This window comes from Phoca vitulina, unplaced genomic scaffold, assembly GCF_004348235.1.
Source record: "Phoca vitulina isolate PV1807 unplaced genomic scaffold, GSC_HSeal_1.0 scaffold22, whole genome shotgun sequence".
Lineage (NCBI taxonomy): Eukaryota > Metazoa > Chordata > Mammalia > Carnivora > Phocidae > Phoca > Phoca vitulina.
Genome location: NW_022589725.1, coordinates 11,272,068 through 11,295,182, shown reverse-complemented (window position 1 = coordinate 11,295,182; position 23,115 = coordinate 11,272,068). Strand labels below are relative to the sequence as shown.

The window sequence follows — 23,115 nt, the reverse complement described above, 5'->3', positions numbered from 1 at the left end:
TACGAGCATTGTATTCCTGGTGCACTGTGGGAATGAATATCCGGGAAGCCTGGACTCTGATCCCTGTTTCAGTAGAACATGGAGACATATTTCATGCTGATAAGCAGCTGCCTGGATGATTTGTGTCTTTTTGCTTCTTGAGGAGGAACAGAGCCTTAATTAAGCCTTCTCTCAAATTCTAACTCAGGGACCCTTAGGCAGATCCTCGGCCTGCCACATGGTTCTTGATCTCTGCAGAAGAGTCCTGAAGCAGGCTGTCCACCTAAGACCAAAACCACCCATTAGAATATTATCCAATTTGGCATCTGTTAGGCATAAAAATTAGACTAGTCAATTCAGTCACAACAGTCAAATTTGTCTGCATATATAGAAACAGCGGAAGAGATCAAATTGTTTTGTATTGTTAAAGAAAAAATCATTCTGATGCTTGTTAAAATGGTAAGGAAGATTTTCTTCAAGACTGTTTCAATAGGGGGGCACCTGGGTGGCTCAGTCATTAAGCGTCTGCCTTCGGCTCAGGTCATGATCCCGGGATCCTGGGATCGAGCCCCGCATCGGGCTCCCTGCTCAGTGGGAAGCCTGCCTCTCCCTCTCCCGCTCCCCCTGCTTGTGTTCCCTCTCTCACTGTGTCTCTCTCTGTCAAATAAATAAATAAAATCTTTAAAAAAAAAAAACAAAACAGGCTTTCAATAGGGATAGTGCAATAAGGGATGGAGATCAGGCTCGACTCCGAATACAGCAAAGATAGTTGTGGATTTATAGCCAAGGAGTAGAGTGAGGGTCAGTGGATGGAAAATTACCCAAAAAGAAATATCAAGGATGGGGGAATTCTTGCTAAACTGACCTAACAGCATTCTTGCTAAAGGCAACTTTATACATCAAAGGTGGGGGATGAGGAACTCGATCAGGTATCGGGTGGGGAGATTCTCACTAAATTGACAGGATTCTTGCTAAAACTATGCTAGGCAGGCCAAAGACAGGATGAGGGCCAAGACTGAGGCCTAGTTGAGAAGCCTCAGAGGAGCCTAAAGTTTGATCAGGAAGAGAGTCTTTGTCAATACCCACAAGCTTTCTTCTCTCCTTCCCCATCCTTTCCCATTCTGTTCCTTCAATCCCACCAGCTACACAAAAGAGAAGTCTCTATTTCCTCAGCTGGCCCTTCCCTTATACCTCCCTCATTATTGAAAAACAGGGCTTGCCAGACTCTCAGAACTCCAGGTTCAACATCTCAACTAGCAGATTTGTCTCTGACTCATTCCAGTTCCTGATTGCTAGGGTCAGTTTACTCCCTGGTGAAAGAGTCAAGGCCCTCCCCACTTCGGGAAACATGATCTCCAGATGTGGAGAGGCATCCCTGACAGACTCACTGGCAGCATTTGTAGTCCCCACCCCTGTTCACCCTGGGAGACTTGTCAGTAGAGGAGGAAGAGCAAGTGGCTAAGAAAACATATCACCCTCTCCTTAGCTGCAACATTTTTAATTAATCTCACAGTCAACAACTTTCACTGATGGAACAGCGAGTATACAGAACTGAAGGAGTTCTAAAACCAGGGCTTGAAAAGCAAGGTAAATACTGTTTTGTTTGGTTTTGTTTATTTCTACCATAGCAAGCTGGACTGGGCCAGGACAGCAGGCCCCCAAACCAACGAGTTTGTAGCGTTCTTCCTTTCCACTTTAGGAAAAGGTGCCAGCCTTCTTGTGTGACTCGAGTCAGGCAGACTTGGGATTGATGCCTCTCTGTGTACTCACTATTTCTGTCCTTTGGGCTGCTCTGGGTTTCAGTTTCCTCAGCTATGATATGTAGTTTATTAAGAGCATTAAATGTACATAATGTGCCTAGGGCAGACACATAATGTGTCTGGCATATACCGGTACTTAATAAATGGAAACGATTATGATTCACATCCCTGCCTTTGTCACTAATTAGCAGTTTGAGTTGTCTTGAAGTGGGAAGAGTAGCATTGTAGAAGAAGTTCTAGTCTTGCCTCTTACTGGTTCAAGTGTCTACTTAGAGAACCCCTTTCCTACTCTGAGCCTCAGTTTTCTTATCTGTAGAACCAAGGTAGATGGGCAAAATTAGTGTTCCTCGCACATGGCTGTATATCACAATCACCAGGAAGCTTATCAAAAATATGTCTCCCAGGGTCCATTCCTGGAGATTCAGATTCAGTGGGCCTAGGACAAGGTTTGGGTTTACTTCTTGTACAAGCTCCCCAAGAGAATGGATAAACAAATGTGATGTATTTACAGTGAAATACTAGTCAGCAAAAAAAAAGAAAGAAAGAAAGAAAGAAACTACTTATGCATGCAACAAAGTAGATAAAACCTCAAAGATATGTTGAGCAAAAGAAGAAATAAGTCCCACACAAAAGATTTCATTCAGTATGATTCTATTTATATGAATACAAAAACCAGAAAAATTGATCTATGGTGGTTAGAGTGAGAATAGAGGTTACCTCTGAGGGGTAAAAATAGATATTGCCTAGAAAGAGGCACACAGGGGAACATTCAGGAGTGAAAGAAGTATTCTATACCTTGATCTGAGTAATGCTTACATAAGTGTATATATAAGTTAAAATTCATCAAGCTGGATACTTAAAATTTGCGCATTTTACTGTATGTAAATTGTATCTTAACACAGTATTGTGGGCATGGTGGCAAAAACTCCCCTGATAATTCTAATGCATAGCCAGGTTTAAGTTCCTTGGACAAGATCCTTAAAGTCTCTTCCAGTTCTAAAGCCCTAAGATTCTTATATCCCCATCTTGGCCCCCTTGCCAGGCACTTTTATCCACAAAGTAAATGGTCTCTTTTACCTTTTTTGGTCAAGCACAAGATCAAAGATATTAAGAAAAGCCAGAGTCCTATCCTAGCACTCAGATAAAGGATACTGATGAAACTCAAGAATTGTCCAAGCCCCAGTATGATAGAACAAAGGTCAAGGAAAAGACATTGAATCACAATCAAATTTGACATGTAACCTGTCCTGTCGGCCTGAAGGAACCAGCAAATCTAAAGATTTTCTGTTGTTGGTCTTCTTTGCTACGCATTCATTCATTCACTCATTCACCAAATATTTATTGAGAGTCTGCTATGTACCAGGCATTGCCTAGTAGCGGGGGCAGCAAAATGAATATGACAACAAGGTCCCTACCTTCCGGGAGTTTAAATTCTACAAGAAAAGGAAAGCCATTATGAAGATAAACATAGATAATTGCTAATTTGTAAGAGCTATGAAAGAAATGGATGATGGGACAGACAGAAACTGGAGAAAGTACACTTTCAGATAAAGTGGTCAAAGAAAGAGGTGATATTTGTATAAAGATCCAAAGGTTGCCAATGATCCAGCCACATGAAGAGCTGAGGGAATCAAGTTCAAGACCAGGGAATGAACATTTAGGGTTAAGGGAATGACAGGTGAACCTTCATGTTACCCCAGAAATTACCATCACTGATAAGCCTGAGGGAACATTAAGGAATGAACCGATAGCCCTAATGGAGCCTCCTAAGCTCAACACAGCCAGACACCTGTTGTGGATGCATATCACCTGTTGCTCAAATGGGTCAAAGATGTGTAGGGTGGTAGGATCCCTATGCAGCCACTGAACATCTTGTGGGGGGAATCTAGGTAATTATGAATGAGAGGTATTTCTCCTGTAGCTCTGACGTTCAGTATTTGGTATAGCTCATTTGGCTGAGAAACAAAACCATAACAAAAATTGTGTGTTACCTCTCCTAGGTTTTGGCATATCAGAAACAGTGGCTGATGAACCGGAACGGTAAAAGGCTTTGAGATCTTTCCAGGACAGAGAAGGGTAAAAGGAAGATAATGCTATGAGAAAGCCCTAAATTTTGGTGACAGAGTAGTAGGTGCTGAGAGCAAACTGTACCTTGAATTTGAGGTACAAATGGGGAGGAGGGTCCTGCAAATTCCACAGCCGCAATGTCAGGAATCAAATAGAACTCTCCAACCATCTTTTTTAAATCCTTTGATGTTATGTCAAGTAGCATTCAGTATTTTATTTCTATCATCTTTTATTTTTTTATTACAAAGTAATAACATTCTTTTTTAAGATTTTATTTATTTATTTGAGAGAGAGAGAAAGAGGGGGGAGCAGAGGGAGAGGGGGATGCAGAGTCCCCGCTGAGCAGGGAGCTCAATGCAGGACTCAGTCCCAGGACCCTGGGATCATGACCTGAGCTGAAGGCAGATGCTTAACAAACTGAGCCAACCAGGCGCCCCAAAGTAATAACATTCTTGAAAAGGAAATTCAAATACAGAAGTACATGAAGAAGTACATGTCTCTACCTCACTCCCCATCCTCAATTCCACTCCTAAGAAGTATTCATTATTAAAATTTTAATGTGTATCCTTCCACTCTTTTTTCTTTGCATATGTAAGCATATTTACATTTGAGGGAGTTTTGGTATTTGTTCACAAATGGAACTATAGTGTTTATATTTTTTTGTTTGCTTTATTATTATATTTCTTTATTTTATACCAGTACTGGAATGATATGCCCCTTCCAACAAGCACACTTTCCCAGGTATAGAACTCAGTTATTGCCTGAACAGAAAAAAAAAATGACAGTATCCTCTGTTCTCATGTGCCTGTGGTTCTGGATGAGCCTCACTCAAATTGCAAAGAAGGAGTTCTGAGCTTTTTAGGGGCCAGAGACCCCCTTATAGATCCAGAGAAAGCTATGGACCTTCTCCCCAGAAAAAAAAATGCATATTTGGGCAAAGGTTTGCAGACAATTTCAAGGTTAAGATTCCCTCCTGCTTTAATTTCCTTTTCTTCCCAAGTATATGTTTTGTTCCAAAAGATTGATCAGGGGAGAGTCTGCGTCCAACACCACTGGCCTGTATGAGATGCTCCTCCATGTTAGGCCTCTACCAAACACTACTTTGCTTCTGGCCACTTTTTTCCTCCACAGGGATGAGCTTCACCCAGACCCCCATGTACCTGGCAATTGGTGCTTGGCAAGATTGGTAGAAGCCACTATTACAACCAACAGAGCCCAGTCACCTTCCCAGCAATGCCAACTTGCTGGCTTCCCAGACACCCTGGCTCCCCTCACTGATGCCACGAGCAAAACCCAAGGCAGGCTGTCAGGGCTGCACCTCATTTATACCTAGTATGGTCAGCAACTAATGTTGTTTACTCTTTTCAAGAAGACTCTGCTGCCTTCACCTCTTCCTCAGCTCTTATCTCTCACTATACCTCTGTCCCAATAGGTGTTAGCCCTTCCTCATCACTGGGAAATTATAATCCTTTCTTTTGCTTTGGGGACCAAGGCCTTGACCCTAAAGGATTAAGATGTCAGGCTATCCCCAGTGCCATAGCTAAGGGGATAGCTGCAGTGCACAGCAAGTGTGCACTCAATACTGATACACTGCGTACTCATTTTATCAAACTCAGAGATGATCTGGATACTGTTGTCTCCCACATTCCCTCAATTGGAGCCATTATGCATTAGTACCCATGTGCTCGCACAACACACATACACGCACATGTGCACACACATCAGCAAGACTCCTGAGACACACAGCCAATTGCATTTAGCCATGACTTCCCATGCCTTCTTTTCCAGGGTTTAATCAGATTCAGTCACATTCATGCATTTTCAAATCTGCTAACTCTTAAGGATATACAAGTGGCCTTAACAAAATCTTTGTACAACTGTTTAACCTGCTCCAAAGTCCAGGAAGCAAGAATCAGAAATCACTGATTCATAGGATTTTAGAAAGGTCTTAAGAAAGGTTTTAAGATTCTTTCATTCATTAAACAAATCTTTATTAAGTTTCAACTCTGTGCCTCATAATGTGTACTAAGTCATGTAGTCCTATCCTCTCTTTTTACAGAAGAGAGAGCAGAGGCCCAGATGGACCCAAGGTCATACAGCCACTTAAATAGCAGGTACATCCAGGGGAGTTAGGTCACCTATCCACCATGCTGAACAGAAACTCATCTTAAATCCTAAGCAGTAACTTAAACCAGATGATGAGTTTAAGAGAAGGAACTGCCTCCAGTGATACCACAGATCAAAGAACAGTCTTCACCATGACAGAATGGAAGGACAAATTACTCTTGAGAAACACAATTGCACAGGTAGTCATTGCTGTCAGCGTTATTATCCTGTATTAATAGCAGGAAGTGTGTGTCCCATGTTGAATAGTAACAGCAATGAGGGTTTGTACGGGTCCATAATCCTTTACCTGAAATTGCAAAATCCCAAAAATTTGAAAACTGTCAGTATTTTTTTTCCTTTGGCAGCAAAATCTGACCTTACCTGAAGTCTCTTGGCAACAAAACCTATCCTCAGTTGATGCAAAACAATCCATAGTCTTTGTTTATCCTGTTTATTATGAATATCCCCACCTTTTTGCTGCAGAAGTATCAAAATTTTTATTATGGGTGCTCCCAGACCCCTTGTATGTGGTTTAATATAGTATATAGATGATATTAGTTTTCTAAAATCCACACAATTCTGAATTCTAAAAAAAAAAAAAAAAAAAATCTGACCCTGAGGATGATAATACAACTAGGCATTATGGGCCTGTATTACATTTAGGACATACATATCCCTCTCCAGATTTGGTGCAAGGAATGCTCATTCTTTGCCCTCTCCCAACACACAAATAAGATTAATTCCACTGAGATTTCACCCTTCTCAGACTCAGTTTAGTTATATAGTTCCACTAAATTACTTAGGTTCTAAGAAATTGTATTTTATTAATTGTAGTTTATTAGGCTGGAAGGAGTAGGCTAGAAATTGTCAGGCTGCTGTAAGGGGAGCCCAGGAGTGGGCAAGACCAGCATGAGCAGATTGTTTTTATTCTCCTCTCACCCACGGTGCTTTATGGCAGGGCAAAGAGAACTTTGGAAAAGCAGCCTGTTTTTTCCCAGACTGGAGAGAACAATGCGCAGAGCAGGGAAGGAGTGGGGATCCCACACTCAGAGAAGGTGAAGATGTTACTGAAGCTTTTTGCCCTAATTAAGCCAAACGGAGGATGCATGGGAAGAAATCCACTCTAGGATCTGTCTGCTTCATCAAAATCCAGCTAGCAATAAGTCAGTAAATGCAGTTAGCCTATGTCAACAGGTCCATCCTTCTCACACAAACCATACCTGCATCATTCCCTCTGGGCATGGGAATACGGCATATGCAACAACATATACACTTGTCTGAAGACGCCATTTATCACTGCATCTTTCTCAGAGAGTCTTAAGAGTTTTATCCTCTGCACCTTACTAAAACCTCTGCCACTGTAAGGCACTACTGGGGACCATTCAACAATTCTGCCCAGGCCTAGGGTCTTCTGGGACCACTGACTTTAAAAAAAAAACAAACCATCACCCCACCCTCTGGATGACAGAGACTAACTGCAATGCATTCCTTTTCTCTTTGCTTCAATCTCCCTCCTTTCCTTGTCTCTCTTCCTCTCCCTACCTCTCCTTTTCTCTCTTCTTCCTTCATCAGCTCCCCTTTCCTGTCCTAAGCCTTGGTGGTCCTCCAGCTCCACTGGGACACTTATAAAACGCGGTCAGAGCACCAGCCCAAAGAAACACAAGGAAAGCAAGAGGGCACATCCTCTTGCCAGGACCCCTGGCCCACCAGCCTGACTGCCTTCTCTGTCCCACTCAGGCCTCCAAGAATGAATATCCTCCGCCTACTCCTGGCCACACTGCTGGTCTCCCTGTGCTTCCTCACTGCCTACAGCCACCTGGCACCTGAGGAAAAGCCCAGGGATGACATGAGCCTAAGGAGCAACTCCTCCGTGAACCTGTTGGATTTCTCCTCTGTCTCTATTGTAGGTAAGTAGCCTGTCTTGGTGCCTAGTCTCTGGACTCTGGCCCATGAGAGGGGGCTACAGGACGTCAAACATGCTCCCCAGGATTCATTGACATACATCAGAGTTCCTTTGTGCTTATTCTTCAAAGTAATGCTAGAGGAATAAAGTATTCCTTGACTCATGGTTTTAAAAAGCCCTGCATACCACTAATCTAATATGCAGCTGTTAGAGGCTCTGAGAGAAACCCTGAAGTTAAGACACTTTGTGAATTTGGTTTAATTTAGCATTTCTGAAACTTACTGAATCACAGAACTCTAACAAAAATGTTAGAGAATGCTGCGGAATCTAACCGAGTGTGGGATTAACTAGTCCTTTCAGGGTTGAGAATTGAGAATGACCCTCAGGGGAAAATATCAGGGGCATTACAGCCTGGTATCAAACATCTTCTAGTTCAACTTCTTCTGATAAAAATAATAGTAACAGATATACTCCTTGTGTGCTAGGCACTGTAAAGTGAGTACTATTTTTTATTCCTACTTCACAGTTGAGGAAATTGAGGCTTAGCAAAGTTAAGTGACTAACATGAGATCACACAGTTCTTAATTGGTAGAGCCAGAATTCAAACCCAGGTGTTTAATTCCAGAACCCAAGTTCTAAACTAATGTCCCTCACTGCCTTGCCTCTCACTACGAAAAGAGAATATTCTAGATGTATCAGGAAAGTAAGTATCACCTTTGATCACCTTTGATGTGCTGGACTTCTCACTTTATAAACATATCTTTTTTATCCTCAAGACAACCCTGCAAGGTGGATAATACAGTACCCTATTTACAAATGAGAAAACTGGATCTTAAGAAGATTAAGTAGGTTGCCTAAGGAGACACAGTTGTTAAATGGCAGAGTCAGGATTCAAATCAGGTGTGCCTGGCTCCATAGCTCTGACAAATGAAAATTAGGAATACAGGAAACACAGGTCCATCCATGTACATGACACTGAATCCATTTTTCAGGGCCTTCTTGGATTTCCTCTTTGCCTTCCCTCAGAGGACACTTTTCTTTCAGTCCCTGGCTCCAGGTTAGCAGCCAGGCTAACAAGAACCTGTTGGCCTAAGTCCCAAGTTGTGATTTATCCAGCCAATCCTTCTTCTCCCCCACCCTGAGACTTCCTGGAGCCCCCTCCGATTCCTCCCACTTTACTGCAGTTCATGGCCTCCAGAAACATCTGGCTTTGCTCCCTCTGTCTCTCTTTGAAGCGCTGAACAAGAAACCCAAAAAGATCAGAAAAGAGGCGGAAAAGAAGAGATCTTCCAAGGTAGGACTGGGAGTTCTCATTGTGGGGGTGGGACTGGACTTAAAAGAGAATTCTAGCTGGGAACTAAATGAAAGATTTTCCAGCCTTACATGAACAAAAGAAGCTGAAAGCTGTCTAAAGGCTTCCTGGCCTCAAACCCTGAATCAGACTCCCACAGAAGCCCAGAGAGCTAAGGTTCACTAAGCAAAATAGCTTACTTGCTAAAAAGCATCTTATATGAGCTAGCCCTCTTACTGAAATATCACCATCACTCATTCTTTTGAATGAATGCACTGTTTCCTAAAGCTCAGTTATTTCGGAACCACTTCCCACAATTTTTTTTTTTGAAAGCTTTCATTTTTAAGTAATCTCTACACCCAGCGTGGGGCCTGAACTCACAACCCCGAGATTAAGAGTCACGTGCTCCACTGACTGAGCCGGCCAGGCACCCCCCCACAATTTTTGCCATAACCGAGTTTCACTTATTTACTTAATATATTTGTTTAAAATTAAAACCTAAGGGACCTGGGTGGCTCAGTCAGTAAAAAAAAATAAATTAAATTAAAACTTAAGGGGCACCTGGGTGGCTCAGTCAGTTAAGTGTCTGCTTTCAGCTCAGGTCATGATTCCAGAGTCCTGGGATGGAGCCCCAGAGTGGGCTCCCTGCTCAGTTGGGGAGTCTTCTTCTTCCTCTCCCTCCCCCCACTTGTGCTCTCTCTCTCACTCTCTCAAATAAATAAATAAAATCTTTTAAAAAATTAAATTAAATTAAAACTTACAAAATATGTAAGTATGATAGAAAGTCAATATCACTTGCCGTAAATATAAGGTAACCATAAAAATAAGTATAAAGAAAATAAAACATTATTAGTGGATTTTAGCTGGATGGGGTTGCCTGCCAAATGCTCTCAAGCTGAGGCTTGTTCTCTGTATTAAAAGTCAGATTAGAAAGTGTTGGGAAAGGGCGCCTGGGTGGCTCAGTCAGTTAAGCTTAAGCGTCTGCCTTCTGCTCAGGTCCTGATCCTGGTCCTGATCCCAGAGTCCCCATGTCCTGGGGCTTGCTCCCTGTTCAGTGGGGAGCCTGCTTCTCCCTCTCCCTCTGCCACTTCCCCTACTTGTGCTCTCTCCCTCTCTGTCAAATAAATTAATAAAATCTTAAGAAAGAAAGAAGGAAGGGAGGGAGGGAGGGAGGAAAGAAGGAAGGAAGGAAAGGAAAAGAAAGGAAGGGAAGGAAGGGAGGAAAGAAAGAAAGAAAATAGGAAAGTGTTGGGAAAGCATTAATGATATATTGGCACCAAACGGAGCCTTTAAAGTTGAAAGAGATTGAAAAAAGAATCCTTTCTCACTATGTGATTTAATGTCATTTAATACTCGTGTACCACCTAAAATCATACTACCATGGCACAGGTTCCCACACTGTGGGAAATACTGGATTAAGGCATTGTTGAAATGCACACATTATTCCTGTCTTAGACCTGGCACTGTGTGATTTTGAGAAAGTCCCTGCTCCTCTCTAGACCTTCTGTAAACAAGCAGATCAGATGATTGACATAAGAATACATAGTTGACAAATATATTTGTATGCTAGGTATGGGGATTATAGAAGTGAACAAGAGAGATATATCCCCACTATCATGGAGTTTACATTCTTGTGGGGAAAATAGACAAAGAGCAAGTAAGCCAATAAATAGGTAAAATAAATTCAGATAATAATAAACACTGTAAAAGAATTAAAGCATAGTAATGAAAGTGAAGAGTGGTCTCAGAAGCCCTCCCTGAGGAAGCAGCACTTACATATGGAAAACTTCAGTAATCTCAAGCAGCAACTCCCAATAGAAATACAATGTGAAGAGCACCTGGATGGCTCAGCGGGTTAAAGTGTCTACCTTGGGCTCAGGTCATGATCCCAGGGTCCTGGGATGGAGCCCCACACCGGGCTTCCTGCTCAGTGGGGACCTTGCTTCTCTATCTCCCTCTGCTGCTCCCCCTGATTGTGCTCTCTTTCTCTCATGTAAATAAATAAAATCTTTAAAAAAAATTAAAAAATACAATGTGAGCCACATATATAAATTTAAATTTCCTAGTAGCCACATTAAAAAAAGTAAAAAGTACGTGTAGTTAACTTTAGTAATATTTCATTTAACCCAATATATCCAAAATATTATCATTTTGATATGTAACCAATATAAAAAGTGATATATTTTATTTTGTGTGTGTGCTAAGTCTGAAACCTGGTGGTGCATCTTTACACTCACAGTACGTCTCAATTCCGATGCTAATTTTTAATAAAGTCAACTGTAGTGCTAACAAAAAATTGTTTAAAGAAAAAATTTTACACTGCTATTTTAAAATGTAAATTAAAATTAAATAAAATTTGAAGATTCAGTTCTTCAGTTGCACTAGACACATTTCAAGTACTCAGTAGCCTCATATGGCTGATGGCTACGTGGATTGAACAGCACAGCAAAGAATGGTTTCAGGAAAGTGGGCAGCCAGTTCAAAAGCCGTGCAGCAGGAACTCATTTTCTGCGTTTGGTGCACGGAAAGAAGGCAGTGTGGGAACAACAGCTCAGCTCATAGAGGTGGGCGGGGCCAAACCTGAGGGCCTCAAGAGCCAAAGTGAAGTTTATGGTTTATTCTAAGTTCAAAGAAAACCCACTGGGGGCTTTAAGCCAGAGTGGTTGCCATCACAGGTCTTCGGAGAGGTCCGTTTGGTGCAACGGAGGATGGACTGTACGTGGGCCAGAGCAGCAGACCAAAGATAGTGGCTTGGCCTAGGGTAGCGAGGTGGTGAAGAAGTGGGTGGATCCGGATTTAATGTGAAGGCAGGACTGACAGGAGATTGGGGAATACACTGGAAGGGGGAAGACGCAGAGGTGGTGAAAACTCTAGAACTGAGTGGGATCCCCTAGGGAGAAAAGTGGGCCAAGTCCATCCAGGTAAGTAAATGTTAATGGGTTTGGACGCAGAGGGTGGATGACTGGGGGAGGCAGGGACCCCTGGGGCCACTTGTGGACATGAAGTCCAGGGGACAGTGGTGCAGCGGGTGGGGATGTCTGGTCTGGGGCCTCCACTGCCCAAGGAGTTCCCAGGCAGACGTGAGGACGGGTGGGGTGGGCGTGGCCGGCTTGGGCAGCCCCGGCGTTTCCCCGCAGAAAGAGGCTTCCATGAAGAAAGTGGCTCGGCCCCGGCCCCCGCCGCCCACCCCCTGCGTGGCCACTCGTGACAGCTGCAAGGCGCCGGCGCCGGCCTGCTGCGACCCCTGCGCCTCCTGCCACTGCCGCTTCTTCCGCAGCGTCTGCTCCTGCCGCGTGCTCAACCCCTTCTGCTGAGCGCGCCCAGCCGCCCGCAGAGGGCGGGTCATTTCTAATAGGTGTGGCTTCCCCGGTACCCTGGCGCGCGCGTAGTTACTTAGGTTGGGGCGGAGCTTTCAGGAGGCGGGACTTCAAGAAGACCTGGCTTTGGCAGGGCTAAAACCCAAACATATGGAGGCTACTCCAAGGTGTGTGGCTATTTCTTTAAAGGACCCCAAAGAGCCTTTCCCTTCCTCCTGGCCCCTTCACAGCCGAAAACCCGTGGACTGCGCATGCTCTGTCTCCTGGGCCTGGGAAACCCGCTTTCCCCGGCCCTAGGATTGCACTCTCCTTAAGCGCTTCTCTGCTGGAGCCAGATGTTCCTTCCTACCTTTAAAACTGGGAACACACAAGGGGCGCCTGGGTGGCTCAGTTGGTTGGGCGACTGCCTTCGGCTCAGGTCATGATCATGGAGTCTCGGGATTGAGTCCCACATCGGGCTCCCTGCTCGGCGGGGAGTCTGCTTCTCCCTCTGACCCTCCCCGCTCTCATGTGCTCTCTCTATCTCATTCTCTCTCTCTAATAAATAAATAAATAAAATATTAAAAAAAATAAAAAATAAATTAAAAAAATAAAACTGGGAACACACGAAGCTGCCTGTCAGGAGCTCGCTATGAAGGCTCCCACATGAGCTGTGTCTTTCCACAATGTCAGCTTTTTCAGTCATAGAGCAAGATTAACAATTATAAAGCAGGTTTGGTATTCTAAACGCAGTAACATTTCACCACGTGTTTAACTTGGCTTCTTAAAGGTCACGCAAAGCAGAAGCCACACAACAAACAATATAGAACAGAGGACAGGAAGTTAACAAGCCAAAGGTGAAAATCTGTGAGCCAGCATTGAGATAAGGCCTCACTCCGGTCTGGGTCAGCTCTTGGCACTTACTGCTTATTATGTTCAAGCATAACATCACAAGAAGGATCTCTGTTCTGTTTGGACATCAGGCAGCCTGCAGCAGCAGCTGCGTTTTTGAAGTGACCAGACATAGGTCAGTGTCTGAGGAATCTGACAGTTTGCTGCAAATATCCTCTTTTTTAAAGGGATTTAATCAGTCTTGAGCCTTTGCAGACCTCCTCTGTTTCCATTGGTTATCACTTCTGAATGTGTCAAAAGCTGGTGCTGGTCTCAGTGATATCTGGTCTTAGCTGCAATGCCCTTAGCTGCTTGCATCACTGCTTGACACGGGCCCCTGCTTGACATGAGTGATTCCATCTTGCTCTCTACATTCTACCCCATGATTCCTCATGACAAATCTTTAAGGGTCATACAGGAATCAAATACGTCTTAAACTAGGGTCAGCAGTACTAGTTTGCTAACGTGGAAGAAGGTAAATCCAAATCATTCAATTGTGTTTTCAGTGAGAATCAAACGAAATCAAATAAATCTCAAATCATATGAAATGTCAATTGACAGAAAACAAAGATCACATCAAATCCAAACAAGTTAGATACATTAAACTGAGTCAAATAAAGCAAAATTAAGTAAGGATTAAATTTTAAAACTCCAACTCAAAGTCACATCTAATAAGAATTAAGTCAAAAAGAAGAAAAACTAAATCTAAACTTTATTAAGGTAAGTTAACGAATCAACAAAGCAGTCAAATAAATGAAATAAGAATCACATTGCCAACTACAGGCAGATAGAAGTACAGAAATACATATGGAATCTTCAACATAGGCTCTCGGCACATCTAGAAAGGAACGGTGAGGGTATGGTTAATCAGTCTTTTTGTAATTTTTCCTACTTAAGCTTGAGGGAGCACAACATTTTAATAGCATGTTTAATAAGAACTATAACAAAAATAATAGCTAAAAACAATAGAAGGATTTCCCTAATGGATTCTGAAACGTGTAGAGAGAGAATTCCTTTAAATATTTTAAAGGGTTATCGTCAGACCATGAGCCAGAACAAATCATGTGTTTGAAGGGTTTTGTTAACAACTCTAGAAAGGAACATTTATTACATAAGTTTTGTATATTTTTGTTCAATGCAGCTAAGTTGGTGTTAATGACGGCTGAGGCTGCTTGAATGGCCTTTGTATCATGTTCAAAGTGGGTTAGCTTGTTGGTAAGGTTTTATGGGCTGCTTTGAGCCCTTCTAAGTTTTCATCTAAAAGTTTATCAATTTTGTTAATTTTCACCCAAGGTATTTCTGTTATATTAGTATAAAATGTTGAAAAAATTTTATATGAATATTCTGAGACAAAGGTACCCATTTTGGTAACATTACTAAATGTTACACTAATAGCATACAATATTTTAACACACTCATTGTCTGCGGTTATGATAGTATCATTCATTCTGCTATGATTAAAGAACATGACCTCTGAAGGGCACCTGGGTAGCTCAGTCAGTTGGGCAGCTGACTCTTGATTTCAGCTCAGGTCATGATCTCAGGGTCCTGGGATAGAGCCCCAGTCGGCCTACACACTCAGCGGGGTGTCTGCTTGAGGATTCTCTCTTCCTCTCCCTCTGCCCCTCTCCCTGCTCACATGCTCTCTCTCTCTCTCAAATAAATAAATAAACCTTAAATAAAAGAAAAAGAACGTGACCTCTAAGAAGTTATTACCACAAGTTATCCAGTTAAAGTGTCCCATGTCCAAAAGTGAATTTTCAATAGATGTTCTTGTTAAAGGAAAAAGATTAGCATTGATTTCCAATTCATGGCAGGTATAATACATGTTATTAGACCATTGAAATACCATCTCTTTGGATAGTAAATATCCATTAATCCATGAGGGTGTATGTGTTGCCAGAAGTGCTGTACTATAATGTATTTATTGTGGTACAGCATCTGTATCATATGCTAATAAGCTTTGACCCCCTAAAAGTCTTTTTTTTTAAGATTTTATTTATTTATTTGACAGAGAGACAGAGAGAGAGCGCACAAGTGGGCAGAGCAGCAGGCAGAGGGAGAGGGAGAAGCAGGCTCCCCCTGAGCAGAGAGCCCGATGCAGGGGCTCGATCCCAGGACCCTGAGATCATGACCCAAGCCGAAGGCAGACGCTTAACTGACTGAGCCACCCAGGCGCCCTGACCCCCTTTCATTTCTTAACAATGAAAGTTTACATTGTCCTGTATTGTCACAACCTGATGGTCTGGAGGTGTCTAATTGTAAGAGAGACTCCATCCAGTCAGAAGAATACTTTTTCCTGCTTCACGAAATGCTTCTGATATCATTCTGTGCTCTCTCCAGTAGGTTATTGATTCTGCAGCAATTATTTTTTAGTTGTTCTCTTATGTAGAAATGTCTAAGATCAAGTAAATTTTGCTGGAGGGCCTGAACTTTATGGTCAATGTTATAGTCAAATTCCAGTTGGTGGGCATGATGATCATGCATGGTTGAGACAATGGAATGTGGTTCTCTGAATGCTGAGGAGATCTTGGAACCTAAACATCCTACTGGACTTAGTAGCGGTTCACATGTTTTTTAAATGCAAATAGTTCCTGCTTAAGAGTCTAGATGTCTGCTTCCTGAATTCCAGAGAAAATTAAGTTGGAGGTAATGCCTAGCCCCACCCAGGATTGTAGGCTTTCTATCGATGGGTGGTTGGTTGGGCCATTCATGGGTGGTTGTTCCTAGCTCCCTATGTTGGCATAAATTTTACATTCGGGTTGTAAATAGAACAAATTGAGTTGTTCCTTTTGGAAGGTTATTTCCAATCTCTGTGGCATAGGTTTGTATACAATTCTCAGAGGGTTAAGTAATTAGGTTCAAACATATTGGCTTGAGTTTTGGTGGTGTGTTGCATGTCATGCATCCATTGTGGCTTCCAATGGAAAATTCTCATACACACCGTGTAGTATTCCAACATCCTCTCTCAGTAATACATGGGCCTGAACTATTGGGTAGTACACCACATTTGTCAAAGGTGATTCTTTTAGCTGTGTAAATTGGTATAGATGAATCAGTTCTGGTTATATTCTTATAGATATGGTGCTGTGCTGACCATGTATTTTCCATGCCTTGTGCATCTGATGGTTGGATCAATGAAAAGAAATATTGCTGCATATCTGGATCAATATGTGTCACTAAATTTGCATTAAAATCAATTCCCAATGTTTCCCACCATGCTGGTGATTTTCCTTGTATGATTGAGGTTTTATTAACCAAAAGATAGTAAAAATGTATTGAACGTAATTGTTATAATGGACATATCGGTATGATCTCTTCCTTTGTTATGTAGTATAGGTTGACTTCAGATTTTGATATTAAGGTAGCATTGTATGTGCCATTGAGTTGTCTTATACACTGTAGGTGTGAAAGGACCTAAGGTGACTGGACTTATAGCTGCAATGCCTTTAGCTGCTTGCATCATTGCTTGACACAGTCCCTTGATTGACATGAGTGACTCCATCTTGCTCTGTACACTGCCTCCAAAACCAGGGAATGCAGACCAGCTAGGCAGAAAATAAACATTAAGGACCCTCCAGTCCCTTACCCTTTCCCCCTTTTAAGAAGCTCCTCTGCCTGCCCCTCCCCCCTAAAAAACAAGAAAGGCTAAAACTCCTTACACAGTCTCACTGGGCTTTCTGTCCTGGGAGGTCTGCAGATAGAAATTGGGGTGGCTGGTTGTGACATGAGTCCCTGCAGCCAGAAGTCTCTGGCCTGAGAATCCTAGTTTTAGGAGGCTCCTAAACAAAAGTACCACTTGTGCCCACTCCTCCCTTTCTCCTAGGAGTTTACAGAGATTCTGGGGCTGGAAGGAATTTCTCCCACTTCAAGGCAAAATGAACACTGACCATTCGTCCCAGGCATTTTTAACCCTGATGGTCCAGAGTGTGTACTCCCAAGTAAGAAGCAGGAGTTCAGGAATACTTCCTCACTCCTCACCCCAGCTCTGTCAGCCCAGTAACCAGGCAATGAGCCTAGGCTTGGTGAGTTGGCAGCAAACTTTGTCCTGGTTTATCAGAGGCGCTGTCACCTAAAATGTCCCAAGCTGTTGCCTGAAATTCTGTCCTTAGAGATTCTTTGAATCTGTGAGAAACTGAATGAAGCATTGTATCTTTAGAAAGACCCTGGAAGCAGGAGCACCTGAGATACTGGGGAGAGAGAGGGTAGAGGTGGGAGCAGGGTCTATGAGGAAGGCCCAGCCAAGGTCAGGGGTCACATGGAAGCTTGAGGGGCAAGGGCTCCAAATGACAACATCTACTTTGCACTTCATGGCTGGGGGCATCCCTGCCACTAGGGAGAAAAGCTGAGCTGTCACCTATCTGTGCTGTGCTGTGATTTCCAACAAGAAATCAATATAAGCAAGAAAGAGGAAGCAGCAAACAATGGTGGCCTAAGAAGATGATTTTTAAAAAGCCTGTGCACAAGAAAGATCCTATGTGACAGAATAATGTGGAGCAGTTGCCTCAGCCCTGATAACTACCATGTTTCTTTGTCCTTAACACATGAGGATAGTGGGGTGAGCACAGGTGAGGCTACCCCTCCTGGCCCACTGGTCTACTTGGAACCTTCCAGCTTTCAAATGCCTTAAAACTCTCTCCTTTCCAAGGACCTTTTCCCAACTAGAGACCCCGGTTGTGTCGGTAGTGATATAGTGAGTATGGAATGGAGGAGGCAAACCGCAGACCCTGGACTGGAGAGAGCACAAGAAAAAAGGTGGACACTCCAGGCTAGGCTGGTGACACAGTTCTGCACACCGACTAAGTTTCTGTGTTTCTCTGGGCTTCCATTTACTTGTGTGTAAAATGGGAAATAATCATTTTTGCTGTTCTCATTATAAATCTGAGATATTGGTGCTTCCTATACCTTAAAAAGACAAGAAACAGGGCACCTGGGTGGCTCAGTTGGTTAAGCGACTGCCTTCGGCTCAGGTCATGATCCTGGAGTCCCTGGATCGAGTCCCGCATCGGGCTCCCTGCTCGGCAGGGAGTCTGCTTCTCCCTCTGACCCTCCCCCCTCTCATGTGCTCTCTCTTTCATTCTCTCTCTCTCAAATAAATAAATAAAATCTTTTTTTTTAAGATTTTATTTATTTATTCATGAGAGACAGAGAGAGAGACAGAGGCAGAGGGAGAAGCAGGCTCCCCACGGAGCAGGGAGCCCAATGCGGGACTCGATCCCAGGACCCTGGGATCATGACCTGAGCCGAAGGCAGACGCTTAACTGACTGAGCCACCCAGGCGTCCCAATAAATAAAATCTTTTTTTTTTTTTTTTTTAAAGATTTTATTTATTTATTCATGAGAGACAGAGAGAGAGAGAGGCAGAGGGAGAAGCAGGCTCCCAAGGAGCAGGGAGCCCGATGCGGGACTCGATCCCAGGACGCTGGGATCATGACCTGAGCCGAAGGCAGACGCTTAACCATCTGAGCCACCCAGGCGCCCTAAATAAAATCTTTAAAAAAAAAAAAAAAAAAAAGACAAGAAACACACATATACACAGAAAAGCTGTCAGTTGCTTGTTTTGTTTTGTTATTTAGGCTACAAACCCACAGGGCAAGAACGTTCTGTTTGTACCACAGCTGCCACTGAGGAAATGTCATCTGTAATGAGAACACTGGGAACATGTTGCAGCTGCGGCACCTGTGTTTTCCAGACATTGGAAAACAGGCACCAGCCAGGCACCATTTGAGGCCAGGGATGCAAAGCCAGAGATCCAGTCCATTAGTGACAAAATCACTTGGCTGCTGGGTCTAGACAACTCCATGGAAGTCCAACCCATTCACTCATTTAGCGAATGTGTACTGAGCACCTACTATGTGCAGGCATTGTGCCAGGTGCTGTGAATACTCTAACCGTTGTCCCTTTATTAGAGGTTAGAACCATTGTTAGCATATATGGTCTATTCCCTCAGACTCTCAATTGTCACTTCCCTTGTCTCAGATCCCTGGTAAATTATTTATACACCCAAGTGCTCCTTCAGCTTGAGATCCTAAGATTCCTCCACCTTTTCAGAATTCTTCCTCAAACCTTAGGATACTGATAACATGGTTCTGAGCTTCTGCAAAACCCTATCTGAATGACCAGAACTGAAACACATCCGTGGCTCAGACTTATGATGCCAGCATTGTGAAGATCTGCCCCTCCCCAAGTTAACACAGCATTATTCATTCATCCTCCCCTCCACGACCCATACACACATCTTCTTTCTGTCTCTCATACAGACACAGGGTGAACTCTGTCCTGGGAAGATTTGTTCTACTTTTGTGGTTACTGATTCAGAATAATTTCTTCCTCTAGGACATGGCCTTAAACTTGTGCCCAAAGTTCTCACAATATAGCCTTGGACAAGTTATTGACTTCTTGACGCTACTACCACTTTGCCGTTTGCAAAGTGAAGAGTAAATCATTCAGTGTTATGATTGCAAACAGCAGAAATAATTCTGCCTACCCTAAGCAAACAATAAAGGGGGGGGGGCAGTAATTTACTGGAGTGACCTGGGGACCTCAAAGAATCAAAGGAAAAGCCACATGACAGGCCTTGGAAAGGACAGTACCCTAAGGGGTGCTAAGAGAGCCAGGTCAAAGAAACCAGCAGACAATGTCTTCAGGGCAAGGCCATAGGACAAGTCAGCTCCAACCACTTCAGTTCTTGCATTGGACCACGCATAATTCCAATTCCCAGGAGAGAGGATCTGACTGACCTGAAGTGGTGCCCAGGAACGTGTGGTCCATTTTGATGAACAGTCCCACAAACCCTATTTGTAATGTAGGAGGGGTAATTCTCCAAGAGAAAAATCAAAGATAGACTTGCTGGGGGATAAAATCTGCAACTGGTCACTATGAGAGAGCTAGACTCCGGATTCATTCTGAGGATACTTCCAGCGCCAGAAATTCTGCAACATAACCTGAAGCAATGGTTTGCTTTGCTTTGCTTTAATTTTAAAGACGTACCCTTCCTCAGTTGAAATCTTAAGGTGGATCCTCATTGTATAATAAAGCAGTTTCAAGTTAGTAAAACATGATAATGATGCACACAAAAATTTGAAATTGGGGATTCGAGATTAACAGTTGCGTCCTATGTCAGCCTCAGCAACCAGTTTGTTTCTGTCTTGTTTTGGTTGCACAGTACTGAGAAAGATCTAACTCACACAGAGAAGTTACTGCAAAAAGGTTTTAACAGCTCACCCTGTGATCGCTAAACAATCTTCTATTAAAGAGAAAGAGCAAATAATTTATTTCAAAATCTGATCCAGGGGGTCTCCAATGTGTTAAAATTTGGATGCAATAATAAAAGAAGAAACTGCCAGAACAATAATAAAACATGCAAGTTTTTACATCTTCTAAAAGTCTTCAATGTTTTTATTTATTTTTTTTTTAAGATTTTATTTATTTATTTGAGAGAGAGAGAGAATGAAAGAGAGAGCATGAGGGGGGGAGGGTCAGAGGGAGAAGCAGACTCCCCGCCGAGCAGGGAGCCCGATGTGGGACTCGATCCCAGGACTCCAGGATCATGACCTGAGCCGAAGGCAGTCGCTTAACCAACTGAGCCACCCAGGCGCCCCTTCAATGTTTTTAAAAGTAGAAATTGAAGCTTATGGTTCTACAGAAGTAATGTTCTTCAAAAACCATGACCTTCAGGGCCTCAAACCCCTTCCTGGATTGTGGACCATAGGCCAACCTAATTGGCAATCTTTGGCTCCTTATTATAAGATCCTTCATCTGTATGAACAACCGCAGATGTAGCATCTCCACCCACTGTCACGACGTTACCCCCCAGTCATACCATAGAAACTTTATGGAGGATTCTAACTTCAAGAGCTAAATTCTATGTGTGAACGGGGCAGGATAGGGGAAGAAAAGAATTTGATTTTAACTGAATTAGCCAAATCATTTGTAGTAAATTTCAGATTAGCCTGAAATAAACTTGCTCACCTCTTTCTTCTTCCACGCACCATGCACCAAATATAGTTACAATGGGAGTGGGGTGTATGTGTTGAAGGGGTTGAAGCTGGGGCAGGAATGTCCTTTGTTTTATTGGTAAAAATCATCAAATGCTTATGTTCACTCCAGAAAGCTTTCCCTTAATGGCTTGCAGAGAGACAGTTCCTGTTGCCAGCTCTCCCAACTGGCTATGGGAGTTGTAGAATCTGGGAGGTGGCACCACCTAATGGTGATGATGATGATGGTGGTGGTGGTGCCTTCCTGTTGCCTGGGGAGCCCAGCAAATAGCTTCACTCCTTAAGCGCCTGAAGGTTTCCACACTCTCCAGAACTCCTCTTTAGAATTCCTGGACCCAGTGGCTGCATAAACTGCCAGAACAATACTAGACAGCTCCAGAAATACTGATATAATGATAATGATGATGATAAAAAATAACTTTTCCAAGTCACCTAATTTGGTGAGATCACATTTGTAAGCCATTAGGTGAACTGATTCTTCCCCAAATCAAAAAGCAGAGCTTTGTGACTTTGGGGGAAAGTTTTCTCTCTCCCTTTCTCTCTCTCTCCCTCCCCCTCTCTTTTTAATAAAAATTCAATCTCATGAAATTTATTTTTTTAATTTTTAAAAAATTTTAATTCCAGTATAGTTAACCTACAGTGTTATATTAGTTTCAGGTGTACAATACAGTGATTCAACAATTCTATATATTCCTCAGTGCTCATCAAAATAAGGGTACTCTTAATCCTCTTCACTTGTTGCACCCATCTTCCCCCCACCAACCTCCACTCCGGTAACCACCAGTTTGTTCTCTATAGTCAAGAGGCTGTTTTTTGGGTTGCCTCTTTTTTGTTTTGTTTCTTAAATTCCACATATGAGTGAAGTCATATGGCATTTGTCTCCCTCTGACTTATTTCACTTAGCATTTTACCCTCTAGATCCATTCATGTTGTTGCAAATGCCAAGATTCTATTCTTTTTTATGGCTTAGAAATATTCTGAGGTGTGTGTGTGTATGTGTGTGTGTGTGTGTGTGTGTGTGTACCATATCTTCTTTATCTATTCATTTATTGATGGACACTTGGGCTGCTTCCATAATACGACTATTGTAAATAATGCTACAATAAAATATAGGGGTGCAGTATCCTTTTGAATTAGTGTTTTTGTAGTCTTTGGGTAAATACTGAGTAGTGGGATTACTGGATTATGTGGTAATTCTATTTTGAATATCCTGAGTGGGTCTCAGGAACAAGAATCTGGATTCCTGAGGTTTCCTGAAACTTTGGAGCCCCCCAAAAAACAGTGGTGACCCCTGCCTGCTGTCTCTTCTAGTTCCCACTGGTATCAACAGGCCCACATGACCCCTCCAAGCTCATTACTTATCCCCAACACGACTTGAAAAGGATGCCAGCTAGACCCCAGCCTAGTAGGGCCCTGTCACCACAGGGATGTGGGCAGAGGGGCCTGGTTGGTATTCAGGAAAGAGCTCTGATCTGGAGGCAAGATGGACACCTGGATCTGCAGATTGACTTTGCGTGTCACTTAAGCTCTCTGAGCCTCGACTTCTCTATATACAAATGCTGGATTTGGCTCTATAGATGCTCTAAGGCCTTTCCTGGTTCTAAGAGCCTATGATTTTTCTAAAGTGTTGTCTAATTTTCCAAGTATTCTAAATTCTCTGCCCTCAAAACTGCTCCTTCACACCCACTGGGCTTGACACAACACTAAAAACTTGACATGAAACTCTTCATACATGTTACATCATTTGACCCTCAAAACAGCCACCTGAGGTAGATACTTGTCCCTGCCCCAAGTCACATGGTGTTAACAGCAGACCCACGTCTCC

The 23,115-nt window shown here is 42.9% G+C and overlaps 1 protein-coding gene across 1 annotated transcript in view; it reads left to right on the top strand.

Annotated features, from left to right (window-relative positions):
- The window catches only part of ASIP (agouti signaling protein), a 69,987-nt gene extending 57,524 nt beyond the window's left edge, over nucleotides 1-12,463 (top strand). The window contains exons 3-5 of the mRNA XM_032419752.1: nucleotides 7,650-7,819; nucleotides 9,051-9,109; nucleotides 12,244-12,463. Of these exons, the coding sequence (XP_032275643.1) occupies nucleotides 7,660-7,819; nucleotides 9,051-9,109; nucleotides 12,244-12,420 (396 nt within the window). The 5' untranslated portion in view covers nucleotides 7,650-7,659 and the 3' untranslated portion in view covers nucleotides 12,421-12,463. The remainder of the gene's footprint in view (nucleotides 1-7,649; nucleotides 7,820-9,050; nucleotides 9,110-12,243) is intronic.
- The last annotated feature ends 10,652 nt before the right edge of the window (nucleotides 12,464-23,115 follow it).